This window comes from Trachinotus anak, unplaced genomic scaffold (genome assembly GCF_046630095.1).
Source record: "Trachinotus anak isolate AG129_WGS33_773 ecotype Australia unplaced genomic scaffold, CSIRO_AGI_Tana_v1 ptg000008l, whole genome shotgun sequence".
Taxonomy (NCBI): Eukaryota; Metazoa; Chordata; class Actinopteri; order Carangiformes; family Carangidae; genus Trachinotus; species Trachinotus anak.
Genome location: NW_027273859.1, coordinates 22,245,029 through 22,259,297, shown reverse-complemented (window position 1 = coordinate 22,259,297; position 14,269 = coordinate 22,245,029). Strand labels below are relative to the sequence as shown.

Genomic DNA, 14,269 nt, shown 5'->3' with positions numbered 1-14,269 from the left:
GACCAAAGGCTGGCTGAAGTATCAAATTTATTTATTTATTTTTTCTTTAAAGCCTCATGTGGTTGAAAAGCTGATAAATGATAATGAATGTAATAATTCAAATTTTCCTGTACCCAAAATCAGCACTTAGAGGTGTTTCATTTGTGGATGTGAGCAAGTAAAAACATAATATAATAACATTTTTATATCTGTGTGATAGCTGGCAATTTTATGTTGTTTATTTTTTTTCTGATGGCATTATATTTCGACGTTCAATGCAGGTGTAGTTATTTGCCAGTTTTTATTCATATATTGTGCAATTTGTTAATCAGAAAAAGAATCACAAATTATTGTTTATGTTTATGCTACTCCCACAACCATAAATGTTTGTTTTTGTAATGGCATTCTGATCTTTTAAACACAAAACATATGTGTATTTATACTGTGTATTTCTTTGTTAATATACTTTCTTAATCCATTTGATTGCGCTATGTATTAAATTAATAAAAACATTCAATTGAAAAAGAAAATGCAGTGAATTTCTCAAATTTATTTATAAATGGAAATATTAGTTGATAGATCTGTCACTCTTGATAGTCTATATCGTTTTGTTTTTTTCGACAGCGGAACCTTTCTTCGAAGACAACGTTTCAGCTGCGGACCGGTTTCCCTGATGGACTATGTTTACACGTGAAGTTGGTGCAAGGCTGAAATTTCTAACGTGAAGTGTTTAAATCTCTAATGTTGTTTGTCCTGCTAAAATAGAAAGGTTTGTATTTTATAATATGAATAAATATTTATTCGCTTGTGTAAATAACGTCAAAACACCGCAATGCTTACGGTAATTTTTAGCTAGTTGTTGCTCTGGCGTGGTGTCAGTCTTTTTCGTGATGTTTGACATTTTAAGTTATCATCGTGTACGTTATTAGTTTCCAGACGTCGATTTAAAATGGGGAAACTAAGGAAGAAACACAACTGGAAGGGGAGGCAGCAGAGTGACCCTCGACAACCAGCAGATGAAGAAAGGACAGAGGTCGTGGTGGAGCTGCAGGGTGAGACTTTATCCATGAACTGCTCCAGTTATTGACACTGTTTCATCGTATCACTTATTGTTGTGAAAGCGTCATTTAAGTTTCCCTTACTTTTCCCTGTAACTTTAGTGTTGTCAGTCACTGTTTGCTATGTTTTCATCAGATGGAGCCCGGCTAAAAGGTGTAGATGAGAGCAATGCTTTGGTCCTCCCAGCCAGCAAAGCCAAGAAGAAGAAAGACTCAGTGCTGCCAATTTCCACCAAAAAGCCCCTCACCAAGAAGCAGAGGAAAGAGCTGCAGAAAGTGCTGGAGCGCAAGGAGAAGAAAGCTCAGGTGAGTGACACTTTAATTCTGCAGGCTCAGACACAACTGAGTAGCTTGAAGAGGAAAGGTATTTCTCTAACCGGGGTTTACACAGTCTTTTTTTTGCAAGGATAACACACCTTTAATCCAGTATAAATGAACAATTATAACCACAACAATGTGTTGAAATAGTGTTGAATCTGTTATTTGATTAATTGTTTTGTTGATCGATGGCACTGATGATTTATCAGGCAAAAACGGCAAGCATTATTTAGTTTGAGGTTATTAAATTTGAGGATTTTCTCATTTATTTTGTTATAAGTTGAATATCTGTGGGTTTTAAAATATGCTTCTCTGACATTTTGTAGACCAATCAGGTAATTGGAAAAATAACCAAGTAATTAATCAATGAAGAGTCTTGTTCAAAAGTGGGGTGCTGTACCATCTACTATAATGTACTCAGGCAACAATGTACTGAACTGCAAAAGATTTTTAGCACTGACTGTAATGTGGTCGTATTAAAGACTGTCTGAAACTATGCTGAACATTGACATTGTTGGTCTGATCAGTGTTGTACCATGATTATTTATTCTTTGATTAGATAACTTATGGGTTAAAAATGTTATTCATGGCGCCACTACTGAAAACTCTTATGAGATACCCAAACCTACACCTGAGAGTGAACAATTTTATCCCTACTCAAGTATTCACTGTAACTCTGTCTGTGAATAGATTGTCAGATTTACTGGACGTAAAATGTTAAATATTTAGTAAGTCTGCCAACAAGACTTTGGTCAAATTTGATATTAAGGACTAGATCACAACCCACTCGTGTCTGTCCTGTTCAGAGAGCAGACATCCTGACCAAACTGGCTGAGGTGCAGCTTCCAGAGTCTGAACTGAAGCTGCTCTACACCACCTCCAAACTGGGAACAGGAGACAAACTCTACCAGACTAAAGAGTGAGTGCACAAATGCAACATATTAGCTCAGACGTGGAGGAGGAGGATGTGGTGAAGGTGGAGTCAGTGGTTTAATATTTTTGGGTAATTTTCAGGACGTTGGATGAAACAAAAGACGGAGTCTCGGGTCCAAAGATCAGCAGCATCAGTGGAGTGAACAGGAAAAGAAAATGGAAAGAAGAGGAGGAGGAAGATGAAGACGAACAAAAGGCAGAAGAAAGTAGTGACCTGGACACATCCTCTGATGATGATGATGAGGAGGAGGAGGAGGATGGAGAAGTGAATAAAACCACAGAGATGGGTGAAGCTAAGGAAACCGCCTCTCCCTGTCAGGAGACAGAGGACAAACAGGGAGTGAAGGAAGAACAACAGGAAACAGCACAAGATGCACAGAGTGAGAAGAAGGTTTCAGATCAAAACAAGAAGCCGTTGCAGCCGGCGGTCTTCATTCCTGTTGACAGACTACCAGAAATACAGGTGCGTGCTCACTGCATGTTTGTTGAGAGTCTGAGTGGTTTTTGTTTTGTTTCTTTGTGATTGCTTTAAGCGTGTTTCTATATGCTGCTGCAGGAGGCTCGTCTGAAGCTGCCTGTGCTGGCAGAGGAGCAGGTCATCATGGAGGCAGTGAGAGAACACCCCTGTGTCGTCATCTGTGGAGAGACAGGAAGTGGAAAGACCACTCAAGTCCCTCAGTTTCTGTATGAAGCCGGCTATGCCAGGTAGTTCATCCTCTTTGCTTCACTGGATGTTTACCTTGGAAAAAAGGCTCGTGTGTGGATATTCATTCATTTTTTTGTATGCCTGCCTGTGATTAGTCCTTTTCATGCTTGTTTTCCTGCAGTGGCAGTGGGATTATTGGCATCACAGAGCCGAGACGAGTTGCCGCTGTCAGCATGTCCCACAGGGTGGCCAAAGAGATGAACCTGTCCACACGGTAACAAAAATACACATGTCAAACAAAATCTAATCCACAGGCTTTGAGAATATACAGACTATTAATTTGTGATAAACTTGCAAAAGGAAATGTTGCTCAGAATAATATTTTGTAAATATGTATCTTTGGTCAATCCTGTGCTCAGGGTGGTGTCTTACCAGATTCGATACGAGGGGAATGTGACCGACGAGACCAAAATCAAGTTCATGACAGACGGTGTTTTACTGAAGGAGATCCAGAAGGTACCATCTTTACTCTGCGTGGAGTTATTTAAACAAATTACTGTAAACATGGCAGATTATTAGACCTACTGGCATTTCTGACTCTAACATTCAGTTAAGTGCTGTTCCTGCAGTTCTCTACAGAGAGAGATGAAAATGTGTGTTGAATCACATTCATGTCTAGTTTGTGTTTGTAGGACTTCCCAACATTTTCAAGTGTTACTTCCAACTTGCTTTATATTTTAACCTATGTGGTGCATTTTAGTGTAAAGAATTTAGGCTGCATCCACATTTTGAAACCCACATAATTGTTGTCTTAACCAGAACCATGACATTTTTTACCTTTGACATTTGACAGAACTAAAAAGTGATTACATTGATTTTTTTATTGTCACTTCATAAATTATGACACATGTCCCTGCTGTGTTCATTTAGTTGTAAGAGATATATTTATATTTCACGCTGAACACACTTTTGGATCATGTTGGAAGATCAAACAGGATTTGCGGCCTAGTTAGAGTTCACTTGTTTAACTAAGTCAGGTTTTTTTAGTATAAATAAGAAAGGTGGGGTAGTCAGACCATAAGTTACTGCAATTTTTCACAATAATAGCCTTAATCATAATACACAGTACAATGAATCTGTGTGAATTTTTTTTTTTCTGCCTTGTCTCTTAAGGACTTCCTGCTCCAGAGATACAGTGTCATAATCATAGATGAAGCCCATGAGAGGAGTGTGTACACAGACATCCTCATTGGACTCTTCTCTCGTATCGTCCCACTCAGAAACAAGGTAAGAGACGCAGCTGCTGTTTGTTGAACACCTAATTTACAGCCAGGGTTTTGTTTTTATCAGCATCTTGCCGTTGTTTCACGACGTCATGTCCCCCATCTCTCTGCAGAAAGGTATGCCCATGAAGCTGCTGGTCATGTCGGCTACTCTGCGGGTTGAGGACTTCACAGACAACCAGAAGCTGTTTCGGACGCCTCCACCCGTCATCAAAGTGGACGCCCGTCAGTTCCCGGTCACTGTCCATTTCAACAAACGCACCCCGCTGGAGGATTACACCGGAGAGGCTTTTCACAAGATCTGCAAGATCCACCGGATGCTGCCTCCAGGTGCCTGTGCACACAGTCACATCTAACAGATTCAGTAGTTTTTAGCATTAAGATTTGTTTACTAGTGAAGTGAATTGAACCATGGGAGCAAAATCAAAGCCCATGAGATCAGTCGATGCAGGGGAGATGGTAAAATATTTTAAAATCATCAGATTAAAGAAAGGTGGGAAAATCCTGTAGCTCACTGCATGAACAGCTGTTTGTTGATATCTTGCAGTGGGATGCACGAAGAATTACAAACTGTTAAAGTTGATATGATAGTGTAGTTTAACCTTCACACACTCACTACCACCCTCATACCATGTCTGTGTCCCTCAGGTGGGATCCTGGTGTTTCTGACCGGTCAGGCAGAGGTTCACAGTCTGTGCAGAAGACTGAGGAAAGCATTCCCCTTCAGGAAGGGCAACACAGCCACTGGTGAGTGAAACACACACCTGTTTGTCCCTTCACTCTCTGACATGTCTCTGGCAGGAGGTTTCTGTATATTTACTTGTTTTTTGTATCCAGGTGAAGACGAAGAAGCAGACACCTCAGAGGCCATGAGGAAGTTTAAAAAGGCCAAACAGAAGAAGACTGTTGTGAGTCCGCTTTGGTGAAATACCCCTAAAAGCCTTTGTGATGCCATTAAAACCGCCTATATCATTTATACCTATTTCTTGTGTACATATTTTAAGAGATTATCTCTGTCTCCAGTCTCTGCCCAGGATCGACTTGGATAACTACTCTGCCCTGCCGGTGGATGAAGGCGACGAGGACAGAGAGGCTGGGATCGGAGACGAGGAGGATCAAGGCTCTGACCTAGACATCGGAGATGATCCCAGCAGTGCAGGCAAGCTGCTCCAGATCAGAATTTCCTTAAATCCAGGTGTATGTATGTTGAGTTGAGTGTCCTTACAAATTCTGCTGTGCTGTGTTTTTAATCTCTACAGAGGAGAAGGCTGACCCATCCATTCCTCTCTATGTCCTCCCGCTGTACTCTTTGTTGGCCCCAGAGCAGCAGGCGAAGGTGAGATTAACATGTCGGCACTAAAACGGATGAAAATCATGATCCAGGAGAAGATGTTGAATTGTATTTAAGATTAAAGAATATTTCTGAAGAGTGAAGATTGTAATAAAAGGTTAAAGTAATAACATAATGTCACTTGACTGTAGGTGTTCAGGCCTCCTCCTCCTGGTACTCGTCTGTGTGTCGTGGCCACCAACGTGGCCGAGACGTCTCTGACCATCCCTGGCATCAAGTACGTGGTTGACTGCGGTCGAGTCAAGAAACGTTTCTACGACCGAGTGACGGGAGTGTCGTCCTTTAAAGTCACATGGACCTCACAGGCCTCTGCCAATCAGAGGGCGGGTAGAGCGGGGCGAACAGAGCCTGGACACTGCTACAGGTCAGCACTTTGAAAGTGTCTAACAGTGAAATACATGTTTTCTTAACTAGAGGAAAATATTCACATGTTTGTCCCTGCGTTTCTATGACGTTTCTGCAGGTTGTACTCGTCCGCCGTGTTTGGAGACTTCAGTTTGTTCTCAGAGGCAGAGATCACTCGCAGGCCTGTGGAAGACCTGGTTTTACAGATGAAGGATCTCAACATAGATAAGGTCAGTTAAAAGTGAACAATAGCAGGCTTCTGAGTGAAATGCTGCTGTATGAATATAAATGGCTTCATATATTCTGTTTGTGCAGGTGGTCAATTTTCCCTTCCCCACGTCTCCCTCTGCCGAGGCTCTTGTTACAGCAGAGCAGTTATTGGTCTCGCTGGGAGCCCTGAAAGAGCCACCTCGCACCGGAAGGTAACTGTCTGTCACTGGGTCTTCAGGTCTTTACCTGCCTTGACCTCGGCCTCTGGCTTTCTTGGTTTACATATCTATTCATTTACACAGGAGTGCGGAGGGTTGTTTATCTGATTCTTACAGGGAAACAAAATCATACCATGAAACAAGTTTATTTTAATATGAAGTTATTTGAGAGAATATTGAATTTAATCGACGGCAGGAACTTGTAGAACTCATTAAGTTTGTTGCCATTTTATAGAGACATTTTGATTGACAGTTCATCGCGTAATAGGTGTTATTAGGTTCCTGTTATTATACAGTGAAGTCAGATCTTATTCCAAAGCTTCCCTTCATGGTTGCTTCCTTAAATCCTCCCAACTAATCAGCCTTTAATATTTTCATTTAGAATTTTGACTATGTTGGGATTATACAAATTTCTTGTTATTATCAGGGTAAAAGAGATGGAGCAGGCGAGGCTGAGCTGTCCCATCACCCCCCTTGGCAGAGCAATGGCTTCATTCCCTGTGGCGCCGCGTTATGCTAAAATGCTAGCGCTCGGGAAGCAGCAGGATTGCCTGCCATACGTCATTGCCGTTGTAGCAGCCATGACAGTCCGGGAGATCTTCGAAGATCTTGACAGGTGAAGACACATGTTTTCTCTAATCATATCTGATGGATTTATGTTTATAGATAAACATTTAATTGTTCTACAATGGGACGCCATGACCACAAAAGTCTCTGGACGCAGAACAAAAGACCAGGAGTGTTATACCTGTGTAAGGTAGAATTGTTGACTCTCGGTTTTTTCCTGCTCTATAAAAAAGTGCTGATAACAAATTCTTCCAGTAGCCACCTGGTGGAGCAAGAGGTGTCATTGAACTGATAAAATAGATACAAGGCAATACAATATCTGAATGAGTGATGGTCTGGACTGAAAGGAGGTCGGTAGGGAGTGTACCCCATCCTTTTAATTCTCCATTTATGTCGTTAAGAATTCATTATAGTTATTTGAGGTTAATGTGTCAAGAAGAAGCTGTCTGCCCACTTAATTCATCCAGTGGCATTAATGTGGATTTTGCCCTGTTAAATTTGTATCCAGAGATGTGAGAATGATCTAGAGGGATTTTTAGTAAAGATCAAAGTATCGTCGGCGTATAAGGAACCGTGATGATGATGAAATAGTTTAATTATAGAAATAAAGGCTTCACTGAACCCCATGTGTTGGGGCTCAGACCATGGATGGCGCCACTGCAGCCAGTCAAATGCCCTCTCTCGATCAAATGAAAGATTGATACTGTGATTTTGGGACCTTGAGGCTGAATTTACTCTTTTCTAATCTTATGATTTTCCCTTTTCTGATGATCAGTAGATCAACCTCCTAAAGCCTCTCACAGTTATTTAAACTAAACAATCTGTGGCAGGAAAAAAACCAGCAAAAAAAAATAGCAAGTTTACATTTGCTTCATTTGACACAATAATATTCCTCTATTTCTACAAAGCAAAGCCATTTCCCTTTATATCAGGGCAGATGCACAAAAAAGATATAATCTATGGACTTTTGTTGTTTTGTGCACAATAACAACAAGGACAACAGGGATTTCAATAAAGGAAGTCTTTATTGTTTTATCCTCTTAATTCAACATGAAGTCCCCTTGCTTAAAATAACATGGTCAATAATCATCTGCAAAAAATACTGAAACATGCAAAACAAAATTGCATTAAGACTAGACCAATTATTTTAAGTAATGTTTTAAAATTGAATACCTGAAACTACAAATGAATACTGCAGTTTGAAAGAGCATTAAAATGTACAGCACCATCTGGGCACAGGCACAGACTGATGTTATGTCTATATATATATATATATATATATATATATATATATATATACATTGATGTGACATCTGTAAATCTATGTGTATTTTTCAGTCTTTAGAGGGTGTAACTATTATAAATCCACATGTATTACTCAATTATTGTATTGACAGTGGTTATTCATGGGATGTTGGTTTCAATGCATCATTAATCAGCGGCCTCTGATAGTGCTGCAATATGTAGCCAGAATGAGGTTTTCTTGATCCTGCTGGTGTTACTTCCAAAGGGACTTCTTCATGAGTGGAGGGGTCAGGTGGTGCCACACTACTGCACACTGCAACTTAAGAAAGAACAAGCAAATTGTCAAAACATTAGAAAATGAAGAAAAGGTCTCTACCAATTGGAGGCATCTATGCAGCATTAAAAAATAAGACGCAAAAGCTGCAAGTCATACAGAACAAAACATACAGAACAGTCATAGAGCGCAAATAAGTTCAAGGGGACACAAAAAGCTGATGTATTTGTCTGTTAGTAAAAGGCCAACGCAAGGGGTTAATCAGCTTTTTTGGTTTACATGGTTCATGGTATATTTACATAGTGCAAATCATTTGTTTGACCGTTTGTATGACAGACTCAAGGAATCGATGGTCGACAGCAAATATCAGTCTATCTAAACATTAAAAAAAAGAAAACTCGATGAGCTTTGTTATTATTGTTTCTGCTTTCTATTCATCTATAGAAACACAGCTTTCTCATAATCTCAGTGGCATTTGCACAAAATCAAAATCAGACTATGAAGTGTATAAGACATATGACATGGTAAAAATTCCCCCTTTTCCCCTCTTCATCCTCTTTTTCCCTACCAAGTTGATATTCTACCCTTTGGGCTTTGTATCCTTAGTATTGTATCCTAGTATTTTATCTTTGTATTTCCAGACCTTGTTTGTATGGGGTGTTGATTGTAAAGTAAAAAACAGCAAGGTAAGCAACAAAATCAAACTTTAATTTTTTACCAGCAGTTGGAATCCCAGACGGCCTCTGAAGAATCCTGCGACTGTGTACGGTCCTCTTCATGTTCGTAACTGGGGCATTGGAAAACTCTCACAGAACTACAGTAAAACAGCGAAACAAAATTAGTAAGAAAGTTAATTCACACATTGTAAATGCAAAGTGTAGTGCACTTGCCAATAATATACATTCACCTGTGATGGCCTTCATCATCACCGCAGGCAGTCCCCTGTGTGGTGTCCTGGCCGAGCAGTGAGCAAAAACACACAATACAAACTACATAAAAATGTGTCCATTACATAAGACCAGATTTTTGGTCAAATTTTAAATGTGTATTTAAAAATATCTGGTAGTGACCTCACCTGTCTGAAGGAAATGGAAAAGGTTTCATTGTCATAGACGACAACACCAGGATATCCATCACGATTGTCCACACACTCGATAGAAATCTACAATGTAATCAAAAATGTTTTATGAAAATTAGAGGTATCATCTAATGGCCCTGTTACAATACTAAACTGTTCCACAACAACAAAATATGTCCACAAACATATAAACACCTGCCAAAGTACACAAAACTACTCCTGTTGCAGTTCCTGCTACAGCTGGTTTCTGTAGGGACGCATTTTCCTGTGTTGGCGCGAAAAACACACAGACTCGCAAGCCGTGCGATCGCAGATCGAAACGAGCACACTCGATTAATTCAGTCAATTTACCAAGTCAACCCGGATCCAAATACAAAAAGAAACTTCCAAAACTTCAACATACTTTACAAAATACTTGGACAGGTATTTTCATTTCAGCCTAACATGTGAAAACTTACACAGTTTGCGTCGGAGGCAGCCATTACTCGGTCTTCTCTCACTCAAAAGGAACAATACGTCCACGGCGTGGTTACGTCAGACTACCTTAGTGTTGTGTATTGTATTGATATATTTCCAGCAATTTTGCGCATGTCCCAATGCTGTTCAGTTAATACCATGAAACCCTTGGTCATTTCTTTTAATTGTTTTTAACTTGTGTCAGACAATTTTTGTTGATATTACAGAGAAAAGAAAGATTTCTTATGAGATGTTTTTTTAAATTAAATGAAACATAATTATTTTTAAAATATCACTCACAAATATAAAAGTACTTCTCTACTAACTTTAAGCACGTTTCCAACTAGACATCCACCATTTGCTGATGAGATATGATTCAACATGTGTCCCCATTACAGTACAGAAATTATGAACTCTAATTATACTAAAAAAAGAAGTCCTCCCCAAAGTCTGAAAAACACACCTTGTTTTTTCAAAGCCCACGTCCAAAAACTTGATGAGGTTGGCTTCCATTTCTTCATGGTTGTCCACATTGAGAGAAAAACATAATATCTGGGAAAAAGAAGAGATTAAATAATTTTAAAAAGTTTCCGTGTTGCATCAAAGCTTTGAGCTCCATTTGTAGGTTCAACCTTAGTTCTGGATGCAAAACAGATGATTTGTTTAGTTTGCAGACGGATCACCTGTCCAAGCTCAACAAATCATACAGGTCCTCCCTGACCTGCCCTGTTATCAAGTACTGTCCCCTCTGAAGTACTGGAATGGCAAGGCCAAGTCCTTTGCTTTTGTTGTACACAGGTTTAAGCTCAAAAGAAAAATATCAGAAATTCAGCATTTATTTCCTGTTATTTACATCTAGATGTTGTAAGAAACTTAGGACATAGCACCGTCTTAAAGTGATTGAAGGTAAACAACGTTTCATATTTGGATGCATAACCCTTGCTTGCAATAACCGCATCAAGCACCATTCAGTCTTTGTTTCTGGGTTTCCCTCCAGTCTCCTCTTCAGGAAGTGAAATACTCTACGAAATGCTCTATTGAGTTAAAGTACAGTGTAAAACCTTCCACTTTCCCCCTGATAAAGTCCTCTGTTGTGTTGGCAGTGTGTTTTGGGTCATTGTCTGGCTGCAAGATGAAGTTCTTCCTGATTAGTTTGTTACTTCATCAATAAAGATTAGTGACTCTCTTCCAGGAGAAGCCATGCAAGCCCGAGTCAAGACACCGCCTCCCATAATTATGATGAAATACTTGAACCGTTTTAGTAAATTCCTTTAAAGTCTTCACTGCATGTATTATGTGACTCTGAACAGACATGGATGTAAAGTACAACTTGACTGGTTGGCGGAGGCATACGACCACAAAGCCGTAACTGAGTTATGTTTTTATATTTCTAACACATTTGCATCTCTCCTCAGACCTGCAGGTAGTGAAGACGAGAGCTCCAAGCTCACCCAGCGTCGAGCTCGGCTGACCCAAATGAGGAGGTTGTGGGCTGGGCAAGGAGCCTCACTCCTACTGGGGGACCTCATGGTCATGCTGGGTAAGCTTACGTTTGCTCAGATTTGACCGAACTGTATTGCAGTATTGACTTTAAGAAACTATAGTAGGTGTTGTGTTGACCTTTTAAAGGTCCAGTTACATGGCTTCAGAATCAAAATTTTCCTCCAGGCTTCAGCATTAAGAAGGATTTTATGGTTAGACCTGACCTCAGAAGGCTCTCGGTTGAAATAAATTTTAGACTTGATTGAGAAAGGGTTGATTGGGGCATATAACAGTCTGTGATCACATTTTATTTGACAGAAGTTATAGATTCAGCCCTGTGTCCAAGATGCACGAACAAAAAATGTTGACAAGTTCAAATGGGATTCTATTGCGATATAAAAATGCAAAGAAATAGAAAAAACTTCTAGCTTGTATTGTATAATAAGTTTTATATTATGTGAATGGGGGTTTACAGTATTTCTGTATACGTGTGACTGCAGGTGCAGTTGGTGCTTGTGAATTTGCTGGCTGTACTCCCAAATTCTGTGAGGAGAACGGTCTCAGGTATAAAGCCATGGTCGAGATCAGGAGGCTCAGGGGACAACTCACCAACGCAGGTACCCACATGCAAGAAACGCAGAAAACCCAACACATATCTGCTGCAGAAACACAACAGAAAATCATCTGTGTTCTCTCCTCCCAGTGAACGCAGTGTGTCCAGAGGTGGGAGTATTTGTAGATCCCAAGATGACTCCGCCGACTGAGCACCAGGTGGTTTGCCTGCGGCAGATTGTTTTGACTGGACTAGGAGACCATCTTGCACGCCGTGTGCAGGCGGAAGATATACTGGACCCAAAATGGAAGAACGGATACAAGGCAGGATGCACTGAGGACTGTAATTGTTATTCAGGAGAATGTGCTGTGCTGTCACTCTCCTTCACTTCCTCACCTTTATTTGTTTTTGTGCATAGACGTCTCTTATGGACGAACCGGTGTTTATTCATCCCACGTCTGCACTGTTCAAAACGCTGCCGGAGTTTGTTGTCTACCAGGAGATCATGGAGACCACCAAGATGTACATGAGAGGTAAATCATCACGGAGAAAAGCCAGTAGAGTCACTGGTGTCTAATAGTCACAGTTTTGCTGATTGAGAGAGTGAGAGAGAGTGAAACAAAAGGCTTACTTATCCTCGCAGCTTTTCCAGTAGGCTGCTTGATTTCACATGTGCAGTTGCAGTTGTGACAGTTGCCTGTACATCCGTAGCTACACTGAAAATAGAAACCATTGATAGCTAAATAAATCCTGTCAACAAGCCAAATTTCTGTATTATGAAGAAAGGACGATAAGGTTTGTTTTTTATTATTGCTTTCATTGAAACAAGATTTGCAGACTGATGGTTTCACCCTGTGCAATGCCTTCCTTCCTGTGTCTGTCAGGTGTGTCAGCAGTAGACGCAGAGTGGGTCCCCCAGCTTCTCCCTCAGTACTGTCATTTCGGCCCCCCTCTGGAGTCGCCGTTACCATGGTTCTGCTCTTCCACCGGCACCATCAGATGTCACCGTTCGAGCACCTTCTGTAAGTTCTCTACAGCTGAGCACCAGAGCCGTGTTTGTGCTTAAAGGTTTCTCTGATTAGATTAGATTAGATTAGATTTGAGCCATCTCTGTGCCTCCTCCTGCAGTCCGTGTGGGTTGGCAGCTGCCGGCAGTGGAGATGGAGTATCCAGACGGCCTGGAGCGCTACAAACTGTTTGCCAAGTTTTTTCTGGAGGGACAGGTACGACAGCGAAACCTGAAAGATCCCCATCTGGGCATGAAAACTTGAACCTGGCCATTCTGTGTATCTTGAGCATTCGTAGCCTTACCAACTATTGATCCTGCTCCCTTTATTCTTTATTTGGATCCCTTCTTAACTAACGCCTGCACCTAACAAAACCAGACACGAACACTTAGGTCTTAGGTCTTTGCATAGTAAAGTTGTTTTGTCTGTTTTGCAGGTTTGTCCTAAACTAAAGAAACACAGTGGCCACCTTCTCTCAAATCCCTCCATCATGATGAAAACATGGGCCAAGTAAGTTGGTACTCACACACACACACACACACACACTGCTCTGCCCTCTATGAGGCATTTCACCATTTTCGTCATTAAATAAATTCCAAAGAGGCACTTTTCTCTTACTGTTGTGTCTTTGCTGTTGTAGACTGCAGCCGAGGACGGAGGCTGTGCTGGGACAGCTGGTGTCGAAGAGAGTCGACTGCAGAGATGCTCTCCTCTCCGTCTGGAAGACTGAAGATAAATGTAAGATTTAATGCGCTCGGTATCACTTGTGTGATTCTCGTTTAATAAGCCTTCTCGTCATGTAATCATGTTGTTTCATTTTTCATCTCCTCCAGTTCTGCTGTCTGCATACTGTCAGTGGCTTCCTGAATCCCTGCATCAAGAAGTAGCCAAAAGCTGGCCTCCTATATAAAAGCTGGATTTGATAACCAGAAATTGCATCAAGGACTTTTGTGACCAGAGACTTACATTGACCTGCAGATGGACACAACCCCTTTCTTCACCGAGGAGCAGCTTCTTCAGACTCTGCTAATGTTTTTTTAATGTTCTCTCTAAGTGCAACTGCCGCCACAAAACATTTTGTATTTTATACAATGTATGTATGACTTGTACAGTTTTCTTCAGGAATACAGTTTTAAATGACTTTAAACTTGTTATCGGTGTGCTGCTACTGTCAGTTATCTATGTCTGATTTGGTCTTCATAAGACTTATTAAAACTGTGTGGCTCTGAGTACAGGCGCTGTGTGATTTATTCGTACTTCATGTAA

The 14,269-nt window shown here is 40.7% G+C and overlaps 1 protein-coding gene and 1 long non-coding RNA gene across 2 annotated transcripts; one reads left to right on the top strand and one right to left on the bottom strand.

Annotated features, from left to right (window-relative positions):
- Window positions 1-619: 619 nt before the first annotated feature.
- Window positions 620-14,232, top strand: dhx37 (DEAH (Asp-Glu-Ala-His) box polypeptide 37). The gene is made up of 27 exons (XM_071483527.1): window positions 620-748; window positions 909-1,031; window positions 1,174-1,343; window positions 2,162-2,274; window positions 2,370-2,751; window positions 2,845-2,993; window positions 3,116-3,208; window positions 3,354-3,450; window positions 4,108-4,221; window positions 4,331-4,547; window positions 4,866-4,964; window positions 5,055-5,125; window positions 5,241-5,376; window positions 5,477-5,553; window positions 5,700-5,932; window positions 6,032-6,143; window positions 6,229-6,335; window positions 6,769-6,957; window positions 11,377-11,501; window positions 11,944-12,060; window positions 12,147-12,319; window positions 12,415-12,529; window positions 12,881-13,018; window positions 13,125-13,219; window positions 13,440-13,513; window positions 13,644-13,741; window positions 13,837-14,232. Exons 2-27 carry the CDS (start codon window positions 929-931, stop codon window positions 13,911-13,913), a joined length of 3,474 nt encoding a protein of 1,157 aa, XP_071339628.1. The 5' UTR covers window positions 620-748; window positions 909-928; the 3' UTR covers window positions 13,914-14,232.
- Window positions 8,334-10,560, bottom strand: LOC139624436 (uncharacterized). Its single transcript, XR_011691657.1, has 5 exons — window positions 10,425-10,560; window positions 9,503-9,589; window positions 9,335-9,381; window positions 9,146-9,241; window positions 8,334-8,472 (listed from the first exon to the last, which is right to left on the bottom strand). It is a non-coding gene; the product is annotated as an uncharacterized lncRNA (long non-coding RNA).
- Window positions 14,233-14,269: the final 37 nt, after the last annotated feature.

What these genes read in the sequence shown, in the direction of transcription:
- dhx37 (XM_071483527.1), top strand. Translation starts at nt 929, where the DNA reads ATGGGGAAACTAAGGAAGAAACACAACTGGAAGGGGAGGCAGCAGAGT. An exon ending in TACTGAAGGAGATCCAGAAG is followed by an intron (nt 3,451 to 4,107) that starts GTACCATCTTTA and finishes TTGTCTCTTAAG; the next exon opens with GACTTCCTGCTCCAGAGATA. An exon ending in AGATGATCCCAGCAGTGCAG is followed by an intron (nt 5,377 to 5,476) that starts GCAAGCTGCTCC and finishes TAATCTCTACAG; the next exon opens with AGGAGAAGGCTGACCCATCC.